The 19,393-nt window shown below is 30.6% G+C and overlaps 3 protein-coding genes and 1 pseudogene across 3 annotated transcripts; all 4 read left to right on the top strand.

Annotated features, from left to right (window-relative positions):
• Positions 1-2,076: 2,076 nt before the first annotated feature.
• LOC111682627 (lysosomal acid phosphatase) lies at positions 2,077-5,844 on the top strand. Its single transcript, XM_023444619.2, has 5 exons — positions 2,077-2,574; positions 2,853-2,948; positions 4,605-4,847; positions 4,921-5,460; positions 5,544-5,844. The coding sequence occupies exons 1-5, from the start codon at positions 2,425-2,427 to the stop codon at positions 5,709-5,711; spliced, it is 1,197 nt and encodes a 398-aa protein (XP_023300387.2). The 5' UTR covers positions 2,077-2,424; the 3' UTR covers positions 5,712-5,844.
• A 1,331-nt stretch (positions 5,845-7,175) lies between these two features.
• Positions 7,176-9,170, top strand: LOC111682628 (juvenile hormone esterase-like). The gene is made up of 4 exons (XM_023444620.2): positions 7,176-8,062; positions 8,122-8,338; positions 8,397-8,717; positions 8,782-9,170. Exons 1-4 carry the CDS (start codon positions 7,238-7,240, stop codon positions 9,114-9,116), a joined length of 1,698 nt encoding a protein of 565 aa, XP_023300388.2. The 5' UTR covers positions 7,176-7,237; the 3' UTR covers positions 9,117-9,170.
• Positions 9,171-12,565: 3,395 nt separating this feature from the next.
• On the top strand, positions 12,566-14,737 carry LOC111682626 (juvenile hormone esterase-like). The gene is made up of 5 exons (XM_023444618.2): positions 12,566-13,478; positions 13,538-13,754; positions 13,814-14,137; positions 14,196-14,328; positions 14,396-14,737. The coding sequence occupies exons 1-5, from the start codon at positions 12,654-12,656 to the stop codon at positions 14,595-14,597; spliced, it is 1,701 nt and encodes a 566-aa protein (XP_023300386.2). The 5' UTR covers positions 12,566-12,653; the 3' UTR covers positions 14,598-14,737.
• A 1,978-nt stretch (positions 14,738-16,715) lies between these two features.
• LOC111682625 lies at positions 16,716-19,289 on the top strand (annotated as a pseudogene).
• The last annotated feature ends 104 nt before the right edge of the window (positions 19,290-19,393 follow it).

Here is a 19,393-nt window from a genome sequence, read left to right as displayed (position 1 = left end):
CTTGTTATCAGTACTTCTAGCTTCGTGTGAGTGTAATTTGTTTTTGTTGAAATACTAATTAGATTATCGGGGTTTAATATTTGTTTATATTTTTATGAGAGTATCTGACGTAATTTACACTCAATAAAAATGTTTTGTGAGATGCTTAAGAGAATACAAACCAGGAATGGAAAGTTAAATTTTATATTCAGAGGATTTAAATTAAAGAAAATGCTGTGCAGAAAAACACAAACACTATTATAAAGATAATTGTTATAGATATTATTATTACCACATCTAACATAGTTTTCTAGAAACACTTACTCAGGTACGTTTACACAGATGGAAATTGAAATATGTACGCCTAGTACTGAATTGACACCAAAGTATTTAAGATTTTGATTAAAACCCCTTGTCAAATTATATACGTACGACAACACAACGTTGTCAACATTGCAACAATTCCTTGCCGAAATCTAAATTTTAAACACAAATATTAAACAAAAGTTGTAAGCTCACGAAATTTGGGAGAGTATTCATTTAAAGCTTTCTTAGAATTCAATACGGTCTTAGATTTAATTCTATCACCGGATATTGCCCTAATTGCCTTCTGGCAATTATACAGGGCTGTGCAGTGCAATTATAGCATGTTAATATATCGGTAAAAAATTTAAAAAACTAATAAGTTTAAAATATTGTTATTTTCATGTTAATAATTTGAAGTGATTTAATTCTGAAAATTGTCATTTTTCTTTTCTGAAGAAGAAAATTAGAAAAAATAATTTCACTTTCGATCGGAATGGAATTCTGTGATAAGGACGATAAATTATAGTATTAACTAAACTATAATTTACTGACAGCCAGAAGACAATTAGGACTATTTATATCAGCTGATAGAATTAAATCTAAGACCGTATTGGATTGGTACTAGGTCACTCGGGAGTAGTCGGCAATGAAAGGCCGGATGTAATAGCTTTAAAAGAAAGGGGGCTCGTGTAGTTAACCTGACAAACGAGAAACCATTCGACGCAACAAAAGCTAAATTAAAAATATGGGTAAGATAATCCTATAAGGCTTATGAAAATAAATATATAATGAAAATAATGGGTAGAACCACAAAGATCCTATGAGTTGACCCTGATGAGAACAAGAAGATAAATACCCTCAAAATGAGCAAGTCTGAGTGGACACACAGGTTTACGAGTATATCTATCTAAATCTGTAGAGCATATGAAGAAGACAGTGAAACTCCCAAGCACTTTCTTAGTTACTGTCAGGCATTCGTCAAAGTCAGATCTAAGTATCTTGGAAGTGATATTATTCCGGAAATAACAACACTGACTAACTGACTAACACTGATTGAAAAATTCTGAGGAAATACGTCCAAGAAACAGAGTATCTGAACATTGAACAATAATATACTCATTGAGTTTTTTTCTAAAAAGGAGCGCGTGTATTTGTTCGGATCCTATCAACCTACTTACCTTATATAAAATGAGTTTTGTAAATTTGAAATCATTTCAAGTAGAAGTAAAAATGTATCAAGTTTTCCATCCATGATATATAACGTGAATTTGTTTAGACGAAATTATGTGTGAGTGAAGTCATCTACGACTTTGAAAAATCCTTCATTATTTCATTTATTAAAAAACAAAATACAGATATCTTTATATTTTGTGTAATATACATCAGATTTTAACTGTAATTAATTATAATACAGTCGCGGATCTACACGAGAAGGGGAAAATTTTTCATATAAAAAAAAAAAAAATAAGAAAAAGGAAAAAAAATATAAGTAAAAAAAATAAATTTTCCTTACAAACGCTTGAGCGTTATTATTATATTAATAATATATATTATTATATTAATAATAATAACAATATGTTTTGACTACAACCATATGTGTTCAACAAACCAATTGCATAAATTACCACTACTCACTGTAGGGTATTTGTATGAAATAAAACTCACTTTACCACTTTATTTGTTTACACTCAGACGGACAGACAAAATATTTTCAAAATATTTATTTACAGACATAAATTGTATACAGTGTCTAAAGATTTATTTACGCGCTTGGTTTTTGTTTAGTATCTCGCTCACTATCTGTACTCAAACCGAAAAACACACACATTAAATGTGCAAAAAGCGCATTTAAATAAAAAAATCAGTTGAACATACTTTTCGGTACGAAGAGGTTGAAAAACTTTTAAAATAAAACAAAAATTTCTTTTAACATTTTAACCACAATAATTTAGAAATAAACAAGTAGAAAAAAAAGCCTCGTACAACTATTTATAGAATTGTATTAAACAAAAGTGTAAAAATAAAAAATAAAACAAATGCAAATAATTAAAAGAAATGTATAAAATATAACTGTTTTTAAAATTTATTAAAAAAAAACAATATTAATATAGAAAAAAAATCCATCTAAATCATAAAAAAATGGCTAAAATTGATTGTAAGTCCAGGCGTGGCACCAAAATATCTGTTATGATCTTGGGTGGTGCCCTCTGCACTGTCATGATGGCCTATTTTGTATTTGGTGATACAAATGATGAACGTGGCTTACGAAATTTACGTATGATTTCAATTGTAAGTATGACGTAGGCGACAAGTACATTGATCATAAAATGACATTTACAATTTGTCGTTTTTTTAACTCTCACAAAGCTATTGAAAGAGAAAGTGGTGCTCTTTTCTTGTATATAAACATAAAATTTAAGTGAGAAAAAAATGAGAAAATAAATAAATGTTGTTCATTTGGCATAATTACAAAAACGTAAACAAATGTAAACGTCATTAATGGTATAGTATTTATTTATTTTTCGATAGGCTAAACGGATTTTTTAGAAAAGTTAATTTTATTAAAGCTTTTTAGACATGGTGAAAAAAATCCAAGTGAACTATATCCTAATGATTCACATGCAACACATGAATGGCCTGGTGGTTTAGGAGCACTGACTCAGGTAAATTTAGAAATAAAACGACAATTCATGAACAAAATAAAAAATTTTCTAAAAAAAATAAAATTTATTGAAAAATTTCCTATTTTTTATGGAAAAATATTTTTTTATAAAAAATGAACAAAATTTTTAAATAAAAAATATCTATATATTTTTAACAACAAATTTCATTAAAGAAAATAACAAAAATTTTTAATAATAGTAATTTCCCAGGAAAAAATTTAGAACTTTTACTAAAAACAACTAGTTCTAGAACAAATGCAGATAGAACCACTTCAGATTCTTAAATAACAACACTAGTTCAATGGAACACATAATAGTTCCGAAACAACTTCTTAGAATCTGCAGCTGGTTTCTTATATTCTGTGCAATAAATAGTTTAACAGATGACTTTTATGTAAGATAATTGTAAGTAAGTTTTCTAAAAAAATTTGGTTCAATAATAATTCCTCAACAGTTTCTGAAAATTAGACTTAATTTTAATAATTTCGAACAAAAAACGCTGAAAAAATTAACTATTTTTAAGTAAAAAGTATACGTTCTGTAAACCTTCCCTAGAACTAGTTCCGAGGTTGACAAATTCGAACAAAAATCATTGATTAAAGAACTAGTTCTGGAACCGTTCCAAAGAACGAGTGTTAACTCCATAAAGCTTCCTCAGAACCAGTTCCGAAGGTGACAAATTCGAACAAAAATCATCGGTCTCAACGCCAAAGTAGAACGATTTCGGACTATAATCATGCGTTCTAGAACTAGTTGTGGATAATAATGTTATCAACAATTTTCTGTAAAATAAAAATTTACTAACAATTTTCTATAAAATCAAAATTTATCGACAATTTTATTAAAAAATTAAAAAAAAATTATAGAAAATTGCCGAAAATTTTTTTTATTAAATACAAATTTATCGACGATTTTTTTAACAAAATTTTTTGACAATTTTCTATAGTTTCTATAAAAAGATAATTTATCGACAAGTTTTTATAAAATTTAAATTTATAAACAATTTTTTATAAAAATTAAATTTATCGACAATATTCTGTAAAATAAAAATTGTCAGTTACAATTTTCTATAAAATAAATTTTTATCGAATTTTTTTTATAAAAATATATCCCTATTTTTTAATTAAAATTTATTGATAATTTTTTACAAAAAAAAAATTATCGACAATTTTCTATAAACAGAATTATATAAATTTCCTATAAATATCAATAATTTGCTATAATATTCAAATTAATCGACAATTTTCTATAAAATGAAGCTTTATCGAACATTTTTTATGATATATTCGTTTATCGACAATTTTTTCTAAAATGAAAATGTATGCATAAAATGAAAATTTATTGACAATTTTTTATAGAAAGAAGATTTGTCGACCATTTTTTATAAATGAAATTTTTTCGACAATTTTCTATAAAATGAAAATTAACGACAATTTTCTATAAAAAGAAGATTTATCGACAATTTCCTTTAAAATGAAAAAAATTTAACATTTTTCTTTAAAATCAAAATTTATCGACAATTTTCTTAAAAAAAAAAAAATTATCGACAATTTTCTATACAAAGAAATTTATTAATAATATTTACAAAATGAAAATTTATCAAAAATTTCTATAAAAGTAAAAAAAAAAAAAATCGAATAAAATGTTTCTTTTTAGAAAGGTAGTCTACAATCTTACAATTTGGGCAAAAACTTGCGAATGCGATATTATCGACTGCTGCCGCCTAATGGTCTTTATACTCAACAACAAATAAGGGTTTTAAGTTCAGCAGCCGAGAGATGTATTATGAGTGCTAATAGTCTATTGGCAGGTTTTATGCCTCCACTGGAACACAGTAACCCTTTGCCCGTACAATGGCAACCAGTGCCAGTAAATACTATACCCAGAAAAGAAGATACGGTAATTAGACACAGACAATTTGTAATAGAGGTTTTGAAATATCTTATATTTAAATATTTCTTTACTTCTACAGTTATTGGCTCAAAAGAAACCCTGTGCAAAATATGATACAATTTTAGATAAATTATACAAAAATCCACCAGCCGATTTAAAAAAGTTAAACGAAGAAAATGCAGAACTCTATAAACTTCTAACACGACATACGGGCAAGAATATAAGCAATGTATTAGATGTTGAATACTTATATAATACTTTGAAAATTGAGAGTGAAGCTGGTTTAGATTTACCCGATTGGGCTGAAAACATTTATCCTGAACGTTTGGAACCATTGGCTGAAAGAAGTTATGTGCTCTTTACGGAAACAAATCTTATGAAAAAAGTAAAAGGTGGTGCATTTCTAAATGAAATTCACTCAAAAATGATTGATAAAAGAAAGCGCAATTTGAATCCAGATCGTAAAATATTTTTATATTCCGGTCACGATGTAACGCTAGTAAATGTTATGAATTCTTTAAATATTTTAGATCAAACGGCAAAATTACCTGAATATGCTTCGGCATTAGCATTCGAATTGCATCACAGTTCTTTATTTAAAGATGATTTTGAGGTTAAGGTAAACTATTTTTAATTATTACAAAATGATTTTTTCTTATCTATTTTATCTTAATTGACAAATTATATTTTATTATTTTACAGATTGTTTATTATTACAATAGTGATGATAAATTCCCCAAAGAGTTGGCCATACCCAATTGTGATGCTCCCTGTTCGTTAACGAAATTTTCGGCATCGATTAAACATTTACTTTTGTCGGATTACGATGAAACTTGTGAAAATACTAAGCCAGACTGTACGAGCAAATGACTTAAAAACTATTGTATTAATGATTTCAAAGTGAGATTTTTAAATACTGTTGCCCGCTTATGTACTTGTATTGTTGTAATGTGATAGTTAAAGAAAAATATTTTAAATAAATGTTGTTGAATTTGTTGTTAAATTTTCATGGAAATCTGATTAAATGGAAACGATTTGTTAGTGGGGGAAATACATTATTATTTGAAAAATTTGAATAAGGCTTCACAACACTGCGCTACTGTTAATTAAAATATGTAAGAGCGTTATATTCGACAATTCCGAATCTTATATACCCTACCATCAAATCATTTATTGCTTCCTTATAAATAAACTTTGAATTTATGAATTGATGGTTTTGTTATTATATAAGAAGTAAATTCATTTTTGGAATAGGCTGGGGTCAATACCTACCAAACAAACTTATCAACAGAGAATATTTATACAAAATTTCAACTGTCTAGGACCTCCCGCGTATTCCCTTTCATGATTTAAACAAAAAGATGGGGAGATCGTTTTAGAATAGGGTGGGATCAATTATCGATCGATCGATCCTCTGAAAATTTATTAAAAAATTTTGGTTCTTTAAAAATTTGTTTATGATGAATATCATTGTTGTTCTCGTATTTAGAAGCTAGTAATAAGCGGTAAAGTAATTTTCTAAAGGGGAACTTAATGACCCTATCAAACATAGACCGATCTATCTTTTATGATGGTGGATAAAAAAAATAGTTGTACGAAACATAATGTAGATATTAGTTTGAGAAGCCCAAATCGGAAAGTCGGTTGTATGGGGACCGGTTTTATTAACTTTAAAAGATTGTAGACTACTTTCAAGGCTTCGTCTTTGGTCCGAAAGAGGCATATGTGTTTTTTTTCAATATAAATCGGATGCATAAAATACACCATTTAAATTTTTGTTTAAAAATTTCAGTATAATTCAAATTATATCTTATAAATCTATAAGTCTGGTCCAGAGTTTGGACAAGCCCCCGAAATCAGTAGTAACAATTCTGATTTTGTTAATTTGAATAAACGTAAAAAAATAACTCGCTTTTAACTTAGAGGGGGTTAAAGATGGGCAATTTGTTTAAATAAGTGCTACTTTTCACCTATTGGTCTAGTACCAAAAAAATGTTCAAAGGATATACATTCATCAAAATCGATTTTAAAAGATGGGTCACTTGAACTTTTATAAATTTACATTAGGGTTTTAAATATTTATGTCATTGAAAAGTTACTCAAACAGATGGTAACCAGAACCAATAAAACCTGTTACAGCATTAGGGTGATACCAATTTGAATGTTTTAAATGATTATTATCATATGTATTTCTAACTCTGAAAGTTATTTCATAAAGCTACATTTTGCACTATCCTAACAAATTTATTATCGAATGGGTTTTCCAAAGTAAATTTCACTTACAAGTCATATAAAAGGTAAAACGGTTTGAATACAATTTTAAATTTGCATTAACTTATTGACAAACACACAAGTCAAGTGCAATTTAAAGTGTTTTTCTCTCTAAAGTTATAAATATGATCATTGTATGTAAAATGATTTGTCGCATTTCAATTACGCTATGGGTGTTAGCAATATGTCAAGCAGATTCAGATCCAACAATTTGTGTGGAAACTCATCTTGGCACAGTGAAGGGTAAACAAATGGAATCGCGTTCTGGTGATAAATTTTGGGCATTTCTTGGTGTACGTTATGCCCAACCCCCTGTGGGTGAACTGCGATTTCAGAGTCCACAGCCGGTTAAGGCCTGGAAACCCAAAATTTTAGATGCTACTGAAGATGGTCCCATATGTCCACAAATAACAGTTAATTTAACCTATCTGTCCGAGGATTGTTTACGTTTGAATGTTTATACTAAAGACATAAAAGCACGAAAACCAGTTATTGTGTATTTGTATCCAGGAGGATTTTATTTCGGTGGATCTATTAGTCTTTATGCTGGACCAGAGAATTTCATGGATCGAGATATTGTATTAGTAACATTAAATTACCGTTTGGGTTCGTTGGGATTTTTGGCTACGGGCACTACAGATGCTGCTGGTAATATGGGTTTAAAAGATCAAGTCATGGCTTTACGTTGGGTACAACAACACATTGAAACATTTGGTGGTGATCCCGATTCGGTAACTTTGTGGGGCTATAGTGCTGGTAGTTTCAGTATTGGATTGCATGTTATGTCTCCTATGGCGAGGGGTCTATTTCATCGAGGTATTATGATGAGTGGCACACCACTGGCTCAATTTAAATATAAGACACATCAATTGGATTTAGCTGAACGACAAGCTCGACTTTTGAACTGTCCAGTGAAATCGATAAAGGAAATGGTAAAGTGTTTGAAAACGGTAAGTTTGTACTGAATTTTGAAATGAGTCTAGACACATTAATTTGTTCAATTTACCAGAAACCCATGATGGATTTTGTGAATACGACAATGGGTATGTTTGAGTATGGTTTTAATCCTCTCCTAAATTGGGTGCCAGTTATAGAAAACGATTGTGGTGAAAATCAAGAACGTTATCTTATAGAAGATCCATATACTACCATGTCCAAAGGTAATATCTTTAAAGTTCCTTTGATAACTGGCATGACAGAATATGAATTTTATAATCTAGCCTACTGTAAGTATTGTAACAACAATTTGAACATCTTATTTAAACATATTATGAATTCATACAGTCACTATGCGCAATGATACAGAACGTGAATATTTTAATAAAGATTTTGCAAAATATGCACCTATTTACTTTTCCTATGAACGTGAAACTCCGAAATCGCAAGAAATTAGTGCCGCATTTCGTTCATTTTATTTTCAAAATAAATCTCTTGAATATCCTAAATCTTTACAATCATTCGTTGACTTTTATGGTGATGGAGCGATTTGTTTTAGCCTTCGTTATTTACAAATGGTTTCACAATTTACTCCCGTCTATACGTATGTTTTTAACTACAAAGGACGTTATAGTCATTTTGTAAATCCCGATACGAATCGGACAATAGGTGAGTAAAAATGTACAGTGTACATATGTATATAGTAAATAAAATTTTTTCATAATCTTTTTAGGTGCGGTACATCATGATGAATTACTGTATCTACTAAAACTTCCACTACTTACACCGCAATTCGAAAAAACCGATCCAGAAAATATCGTTATAGAGCGTTTGACTAGATTTTGGTTTGAATTTGCCCAAAAAGGAGACCCCAATAATGTTTCCGATGAATATTTGAAATCAGTTAAATGGCCATTGTATTCACAGGACAAAAAACAATATTTAGAAATTGGTCAAAATTTGAATGTTAAATCAAATGCTAAGTTAGAAGAACGCTCACAGTTGTGGGATCGTCTATTTCCCATATCGGAAATGTTAAACCAAATTGGAGAGCAATGCAAAATTTAAGACAAATTTTATTCATTTCGTATTGAAAGGGTATTATTTTTTAACAAAAAGTTATAAAAAAAATTAAAATACAATAATCCATTAATATTTATAAATTGTGGTTTAATTGGAAGTGACCACATTCTTTAGCAAATAACTTTATTAGAGAATGTAAAAACTATTGTTTAGAATATAGTTTAAAAGCTGTTCATCGGTTTTAAACATTATTAGTTTTATTTGAATTATGTATTTAACTGAGTAAGAGCTAAGAAATAAATTTCTTATTTTTTAACATATCGTCACCTGAAATGCAAACAGCCCTATCTAACCAAAAATTCAAAATCGATTTTATTGTTGATTCTAATGTATCGAATCAAAACAAATGTCTATACAAAATTTTAACTTCTCGTACCATTTTAATCACTAAAAATATATTCGACTGTCGCGTTCAACATTTTGGAAATGCCCATATCCCAACAAAAATTGTATTAGTTCCAAACCTAGTTCTAGAACGCATGATGATAACCAGTATTCGTTCTACTTTAACGTTGAGACTAATAATTTTTTTTGAAATTGTTAATATCGGAACTGGTTCTGAGGAAACGTTATGGAGTCAACACTCATTCTTTTAACGGTTTTAGAACTAGTTCTTAAATTAATGATTTTTGTTAAAAATTATTAAACTTGGAACTAGTTCTGGGGAAGAGAATGTATACTTTTTATTTAAAAACAGTAGTTTTTTTTAGCGAATTAGCACCAATTTTGAGAAACTTTTAAATAATTATTAATATTTATTGTATAATTTTTATTAGAAAAACTTACTCACATATGAACGTGATCATTATGCTGCTCCTATATGAAAACCTTGAAAACTCTTTAGAAGAATTTTAGAACTAAAACAATGTTCTGCGGAACAGGTTCCAGATGTAATGGGAACAACATTAGTCTTTGGAACTAGTTGTTTAAGAATCTGAAGTAGTTTTATTTGCACTCGTTCTCGAACTAATGTTTTTATAAATTCTGAAACATGTTTCATCATTTTTATAACCTATAACAACTATAGTGGAAAGAGTATAATAGGCACACAAAAAGTTGGTCCTACACCCGCCTTAGAATGTACCAATCATTTGGCCAAAGGACGATTAATATTGGTTTTTGAATAGATCTCCCTTATGTGGCTTTGGAGCCCTTAATAATGTAAATATAATATACATATGTTATTAATAACAGTAAAACTAGTGTTGTCGGTCGTTATGATAGGCCAACCATAGATCCTATACAAAATCCCCTTACGTAAATTCTTTTAACATATCAGTATCGAATGAAAATAGACAGAAATCATTATTTTATCAATAAAGACTTTATCATATGGTCGGACATGACCTTCTTCCTAGTTAATATGGGAATTGAGTCGATATTAGTCGAAGAGAGATATTCAAAATACTTATTTTTATGTCCACATACATAGTTTAACAATGATATGAGAAGATAAAAGTCTTTTCTGGAGAGAGAGAGAGACTTTTGGCATAACTAGATTCTAATATTCAATGCATTTCAATAATGCATTTCTTAAGGATTGTTTTCTGCCGGGCGAACAGAAGTACAGATATATTGAAAATCAGCTTTTGAAATTTAATTATACATGTGCATTGATTTAATTATCAGTAAGGGATCTATTACCAATTATGGTGTCGGATTTTATCAAAGGTTGTAGTTAAGTAACGAATTATTCGCGAGTAATTGATTTCTAAAAGGGATCAATGATCAATGTCCAATTATAGGCAGATCCGGAAAAACATTTTCTGAATGTTTTGTATATAGATATATAAAACATATTTCACCTCATATACCGCTGAACTTTTTATGGATATGACTTCACCACACACTTTATGTTGACGTATATTGATCATTTTTGATGAAAAATTGAAAAGTGGTTTTTAGCATGTAAGAACATCAAATTCTAAAGAGCTATTAAGGGACTGAAAAAGACAAGACTTTTTTAGAAATAATATAATTGTTTATTAATTTGTGTTTTAGATTTGGGGATGAATGTCGAAGTGCTTTACGTGAGTACCTGGCATGATGCTCTACCTCACGGTGGTCTTTTTCATCCACTGGGTAGACTTGAACAACGTTCATTGAATCCTTCAATGAAGAACTCAGGTGGCAATTTTTGTACATGGATTGAACCGGTCCATGTACAAGCACTTTGCTGAAGTACTCGAGCTATCTAATATCTGACCATTGCTGCCCGATGCTTAACTTTCGATATGTAAAAACATCACTTCCGTTTACAACCACACACCCGGGATGGACTCTGTTGATTCAGCAACAGCACCGGTGGACCATCAAATAAGCTGAGGCCTTTGTTCTTGCTCACAGGGACACACTTTTATAATTCTGATATGAACAGAGTATATTCCGAACATATGTATGTGGACAAGGAAGGAAAATTCAATGGTATCACTTGTATATGATACCTTTCATCCATCATCATACAACCCAGCACACATCTCATTTATATGACACATTCATAAGAGAAAAACATACGACACATTTATTATAGGTAGATGGGTGGGTGAGGCCCGCCGTACCCCACAATCATCCCGTACCATATACAGTTAATACCAACTCATTTTCAAAGCTTAGTCCCACAGTCACTCCTCTGTGGGATATCTGTTGTTTCGGCAACAGCACCAATATTGACTTTACCTTACTTCAGTCTTTTAATCGCAACTTACTCTTCCCGCGAATTTGGGTTTAAACCACAGAAACTACGTGGATCCCGAAGGAACCTCAACCAATCGACCAGCCAGGACATAGTCCTGCGGGCAACTGGCCACCCGTAGTACCAAATTAAGCGGTGCTCTGGTTTGACCTATTTTCAATCTATGTAATGACTAAGCCAGGCATTTTTTTAATCCCGGCCAGACTAGAGGTATTCCCCGGGATTCCAATAACACTAAGGTGGAGGCATCACCAAGGTAACGTGCCCCCAGGGGGAAGTATTGGGGATATAAAATCTCTAAACACGAACAGCTTATGAATGATTGAGAGCAGTTTCATATTACTTACATACGTACATATTGAAATTCTTTACTGCCGATTTATATTTTTAAAATGATTAAAATTAAATTTCTTGCCCCTTTACTGACCAAAAAAAAACAGGTGGATTTGTTAAAAAGATAACAGATGTCATTAAAAGTCAAGTCAAGAATAATAAAATTAATAAGAAATCTTACCAAACATTAGGATGGCCCTAGTTTATATTTTGTACAATTACTCTTACTAAAGCAAATTTGCTAGTTTCTTTAATTTTTAAATAATAACGAACTAACTAGCTCTGCCTTAATAAACTATAAACAAAGGGGATTTTCCAAAAGTAATTCTATGAATCAGTAAGTATGTGTGGAATTGTTTATAATATTTTTGCTTTTCAACAAATAATATAAATAGCGGTTCATTTTTAATACGATTTTCAATTAGCTTCAGTTAAATTACAAATTAATACAAGTCAAGTCTAATTGAAGTTTCTCCATTGTTGGAGTAAAAATTAATATGATTATTGCCTTTAAAATATTTTATGGCATATTAGTGGCACTAAGTGTGCAAACAATTTGCAATGCCGAATTGAATCCTACTATTTGTGTTAATACTTCCTTAGGTGAGATGAAGGGCACACAAATGGAGTCACGATCAGGCGATAAATTTTGGGCATTTCGAGGTGTACGGTATGCTCAACCTCCTGTTGGTGAATTGCGGTTTCAAAATCCGCAACCTGTAAAAGCTTGGAAACCTGAAGTATATGATGCCACAAAAGATGGTCCTATATGTCCACAAGTAACGGTTAACTTAACATATCTATCTGAGGATTGTTTGCGTTTAAATGTCTACACTAAAGATACGAAAGCAAGGAAACCTGTTATAGTTTATTTGCATCCAGGAGGATTTTATGCAGTTGCTGCTATTAGCAGTTATGCTGGGCCCGAAAATTTCATGGATCGTGATATTGTATTAGTGACTTTAAATTATCGATTGGGTACGCTGGGATTTTTAGCTACAGGAACTGCAGAGGCTGCCGGTAATATGGGTTTAAAGGATCAAGTTGTAGCTTTGCGCTGGATACAGCAACATATTGATAAATTTGGTGGTGATCCTAATTCGGTAACTTTATGGGGCTATAGTGCTGGTAGTTTAAGTATTGGTTTACATATGATGTCTCCAATGGCAAAGGGTTTATTTCATCGAGGTATTATGATGAGTGCTTCCCCACTGGGACAATTTAAATACACATCAGATCAATTAGATTTGGCAGAAAAGCAGGCAGTACTTTTAAATTGTCCAGTAAAACCAATTAAGGATATGGTGAAATGTTTAAAAGCCGTAAGTTAGTTTATTAGAAGTTACAATTACAAAAATTGTTGATATAAAAACTTTTACAGAAACCCATGATGGACTTTGTCAACACTTCAAGTGCCATGTTTGAGTTTGGATGGAATCCCGTCTTAAATTGGAAGCCAGTAATAGAAAATGATTGTGGTGGAAACCAGGAACGTTACCTAATTGAGGATCCTTATACTACAATGGCCAAGGGCAATATTTCTAAAGTTCCACTAATAATCGGCACTACAGAATACGAATTTTATTATATCGGTTACTGTAAGTAGAAATGAGTTCTTTTTAATAACTATATGGTCATATTAATATCATTATTAAAGACACTTTACGCAATGAAACAGAGCGTCGAAATTTTAATGAAAATTTTGCCAAATACTCGCCTATATATTTTCTCTATGAACGTGAAACGCCAAAATCTTTAGAAGTCAGTGCAGCTTTACGGTCATTTTATTTCCAAAATAAATCTCTGGAATATCCTCAATCTTTAATACCTTTTGGTCAATTATATGGCGATGGTTTAATTGGCTTTGAATATTTTCGTTTCTTGCAAATGGTTTCAAAATATACGCCTGTCTACACATATCTATTTACCTATAAAGGACGCTATAGTCATTTTGTAAATCCTGAAACTAATCAGACTCTAGGTAAGTGATAATAAAAAAAACCTAAACGATAATAGTATTATATATATAATTATTTTAGGGGCTATGCATCATGATGAATTATTGTATTTGTTAAATGCTCCTTTATTTACACCTCAGTTCAAGAAAACTGATCCCGAGAATGATACAATTGAACGTTTAACTAGATTTTGGTATGAATTTGCTAAGAAAAGGTACATTTATATATTTTTCGTTTTTTTTTTATCATGATTTTATATATAATTAACTTTTGCGTTTTAGCGATCCTAATAATGCTTCTGATGAATACTTGAAAGCTGTTAAATGGCCATTGTACTCTGAAGAGAAGAAGCAATATTTAGATATTGGTCAAAATCTAAATGTTAAATCGAATGGTATCTTTCCGGAACGTTTCCAGTTGTGGAATCGTCTATTCCCGATAAATGAAATGTTAGTTTCTAACAATGCACAATGTAAAATTTAATTATGTATACCTAATATAATTTAGATTATGTTATTAGCTCTGTTCAAAATTCCGTTTTAAACTTTGTATTCTAAAATATGGGTCGTTTAAGTGTAGTTTTATCTGTTATTGATAAATAAAATATTATTCCATTAAAAGCATATTAACTTTTGTCTGTTCATGTACGGTAGTATGCTGATACGGAAAATTAAAAGATCGATTTCATTTATTTTCAACAGCCTTAGTTATTAGATCCAGAGAAGAGTATGTTATAAATTTGAACAAATTGTATTGAAAATTTCGAGCTGTAGCGTGCACATAAGTTTAAATCGTTCACAAAGATGGATATAGCCTAATCGAATCAGAAAGTGATTCTGAACCGACTGGCATTCTTGAGGACAAATATTTTTGATATATATTTATGATTTAGATAAAAGGTACGGTTGGATGGGGCTAGGGCAGAAATTAAAACGATTCTTATAAAATTTATTGTTCGGAAATATGTTTATATAAATGATGTGTGGACATTCAAATTTACGAAAATCACTAGAATTATAAAGACTTATATAAAATGAGTTTTGTCAATTTTGTAGAGATAGAGGATCATTTAATATAATTATGGGGTCAAAAGCCCTATTCGGGTGGTGCAGTTGTATGGTTGCTAGGTGAAATAATGGACCGATTTTAACAATTTATAATACCTTTCGTCCTTTTTCCAAAATAAGCACATGTTCATCAAATTATATAAAAATTGCGTCCTGAAGACACAAGGTTTACATGGAGACACAGTCAGACATACGGACATAGCTTTATCGACTTATGAAATGATTCTAAGCCGATTGGTAACTTTTATGGGTGTTACAAATATCAGCTCGAACGCATAATACCCTCCCCACTATAATGGTATAAAAAAATATTCCCTTGTGCATTCAGTACAAAACTAAATGAACGGAGCTGTTAAATACACAATAAATTATATGTATATAACATTATTAGTGTATGCTACAGTATCTCATGGTGAAAGAGACAAAACCATTATTATAGAAACTTCCTTGGGTCACCTAAAAGGCTTACAACGAGTGTAGCGTTTGTGAGAATTTTGGTCATTTCGTGGTATACGTTATGCTGTAGGCGAATTGCGCTTTCAAAATCCTCAATCAGTAAAAGCCTGGAAACCTGTCTGAAGATTGTTTACGTTTAAATGACTACACTAAAGATACGAAAGCAAGAAACCCCGTTATTGTGTTTTTTTTTATCCAAATATTTCTGTTTAAGGCAATAGAGAGATTTTTTTCAATATTTCCAAAATAAAACACTAGAATTTCCTCAATCTATGAAAGAATTATGTGAATTATTTTGTGAAGAATGATTTCAAGATATACCACCGTTTATGCCTATCATTTTACCTATAAGCAACGCTATAGCCTATAGATGGTTTCATATTCAATTGAGGAAATGTGTTTTTCTTCATTAAATCAACGATATCAACATAACTTTCTGGCGCTATGCATCTTGATGAGATGTTATAACTATTTAATATTCGTACTCGAGCACATGAATTCAAAAAATGATTCTCGAAAATATTATCACGGAGAATTTAAGTAGATTTTGGTTTGAGTTTGGTCAAAAGATTTTGGTTTGAGTTTGCATCAAAATTATTACTATTGAAGAGGAATATTGGATCTTACAGGCGATCCTAATTTTTTTAAATGTTCAGTCAACCAGATATAAACTGCTGTCACACAGTGTAACATGTGTACTGGTTTAGCATTATAAAATATCAAATGTTAAATCAGATCACAATGATAATCGAAAATAACACTGTGCTACAATAGAAAGAAGTAAATTTCAGACTTAGCTACTTGATAAAATAATGCAATTAAATAAATTTTTTATAAATAGGATAACATTTAAAAATAACATATAATTCTAATCAGTACAACTATTTCATTAAATCCCTTTTATTGTTGTAGAAAATAAAAGTTCAAAAGCAAATATTTCTCAAAACAACAGAGAAACCAACACCACCTTAATAGCATTTAAGGGGGTTTTCCAAACAAATTCTAAGAATTATAAAGTAAAACATTTTTATATACTATTCTACATATCATATAAATAGCAAAACTATTTTCTGAGCCATATTCAAAGTGCAACTGTTGAACGAACAAGTTGATTGTTATTGAAAAGTGTCTCTCGCCTGGAATAAATAAATATGATAACTGTATTGAATGTACTTTGTGGAGTATTTTTGACATCTCTGCTAATTTCAATAAGTAATGGCGAAAAAGATTCCACAATAATTGTAGATACTTCTCTGGGTCAGTTGAAAGGCTTAAAATTGAAAACGCGTTTAGGTAATAATATTTGGGCATTTCGTGGTGTACGTTATGGTCAACCACCTGTTGGTGAATTGCGCTTTCAAAATCCCCTACCGGTTAAAGCCTGGAAACCAGAAATATACGATGCTACTCAAGACGGTCCGATGTGCGCACAAGTAACGGATAATTTAGCAGAAATATCTGAAGATTGTTTACGTTTAAATATCTATACTAAAGATACGAAAACAAAAAAACCTGTTATAGTATATTTGCATCCAGGAGGATTTTATTCGGGTGCTGTCAACAGCAATTATGCTGGACCACAAAATTTTATGGATCAAGATATTGTATTGGTTACCATTGAATATCGTTTAGGTTCATTAGGATTTTTAGCTACCGGAACAACTGATGCTGCCGGTAATATGGGTTTAAAAGATCAAGTTTTAGCATTACGTTGGATAAGAGATCATATAGATAAATTTGGAGGTGATCCGAATTCGGTGACTTTGTGGGGCTATAGTGCTGGTAGTTTCAGTGTAGGTTTGCATATGATGTCGCCCATGTCTAAGGGTTTATTCCATCGCGGCATTATGATGAGTGCTTCACCATTGGCTCAATTTCGATATAAAACAGACCAATTAGAATTGGCACAAAAGCAGGCCCAACTTTTGAACTGTCCAGTCAAACCAATTAAAGAGATGGTGAAATGTTTAAAACAGTAAGTTTCTAATTCTAATAATAATACATAAATAAAAAATCTTTAAATATTTTTAGAAACCTATGCTTGATTTTGTTAATACTATGGAAGAAATGTTTGAAGATGGCTGGAATCCTGTTTACAATTGGCTACCTGTTATAGAAAGTGATTGTGGTGGAAATTATGAACGTTATCTAATAGAGGACCCCTATACCACAATGTCCAAAGGAAATATTAGTAAGGTTCCTCTAATAACAGGCATAACGGAATACGAATTTTATTCTATCGGCTATTGTAAGTAGATATGAAAACTGTGTAAATTAGCATGTGTTTAATTTCGTGTCTACAGATGCTTTACGCAATGACACACAGCGTCAACATTTTAATGATGATTTTGCAAAATATACACCAATCTATTTTCTCTATGAACGTGAAACGCCAAAATCATTGGAAGCAAGTGCTGATATACGTAAATTTTATTTCAAAAATGAAGCATTACAGTTCCCACAATCCCTTATACCATTTGGTCAATTGTATGGTGATGGTTTAATTGGTTTTGCCTATCATCGTTTCTTACAAATGGTTGCAAAATATACTCCCGTCTACACTTATCTTTTCACTTATAAAGGACGCTATAGTCATTTTGTTAATCCCGACAATAATCAAACTTTAGGTAGGCGACACGAAAAGCTATAGATAATAATACTATACCATAATCATATATTAAAACTCTTTTAGGTGCTATGCATCATGATGAGTTATTGTATTTACTAAATGTGCCCTTATTAACACCCCAATTCAAAAAAACGGATCCTGAACACAATACCGTTGAGCGTTTAACTAGATTTTGGTTTGAATTTGCCAAAAAGAGGTAATATGTCATTTGTTTTATTTATTTTTCAATATTCATTTTCTTTTCTTTATGTTTTAGTGATCCTAATAATGCTTCCGATGATTATTTAAAAGCCGTTAAATGGCCTTTGTATACCGAAGACAAAAAACACTATCTGGAGATTGGAGAAAATTTAAATGTAAAATCATTTGGTATATTTCCGGAACGTTTTCAATTATGGGATCGTTTATTTCCCATACCGGAGATGTTGAATTCAAATAATGGACAATGTAGAATTTAAGAAAATTAAATTTGAATTTTATCTTTTTTTAATGGTACACGCACAATTAGGACGAACGACGAATTTCGTATAGCACGACGAACTTGTCGACAACAATTCGATGCTTAAATTCGTCAAATGGAACACAATCAAATTATTAGTAATGCGAATTCGTTTCAAAATTTGTTCGAAATTGGAAAAAGTAAGAAAAAGGAACAAAAATTATATTTTTGTGAATTTCCACGATTCTGAGATAATTTTAACAGCTTTAAAATTTATTCAAACATTATTTCAAAATTAGAAAAATTTAAGAAATTGGCCTCGAAAAGAACTTGACATTATTTAAACAGCTTCAAATTTTTTCGAACATTACTTCAAATTATCGAACTTAATTTTAATATTCCAACAGAGCATTGTAGTATCATGAAGTGTACTTCAAACTGCTAAATTTCAGACGTTCGAGCCACCAGAACTTGTTTTAATGGCTTTAAAATTTTTTCGAACTTAGGTTCGAATTTTCAAAAATTTTATTTTTAGTTTTTAAGACCCATAGATAATTTTAAGAGCATAAAAAATTTTTCGAACATAACTTCGAATTTTCGAATATAATTTCGAATAGCTGTACTCATAACCGCAAAATTTCAGAAAATTCGGGCACCGGAATTGGCTTAAAACAATTTTCCCCAATTA

Source organism: Lucilia cuprina, chromosome 4 (assembly GCF_022045245.1).
Source record: "Lucilia cuprina isolate Lc7/37 chromosome 4, ASM2204524v1, whole genome shotgun sequence".
Classification (NCBI taxonomy): domain Eukaryota; kingdom Metazoa; phylum Arthropoda; class Insecta; order Diptera; family Calliphoridae; genus Lucilia; species Lucilia cuprina.
Note: the sequence above shows the minus strand (reverse complement) of the source record. Positions and strands in the feature narration are given on the sequence as shown.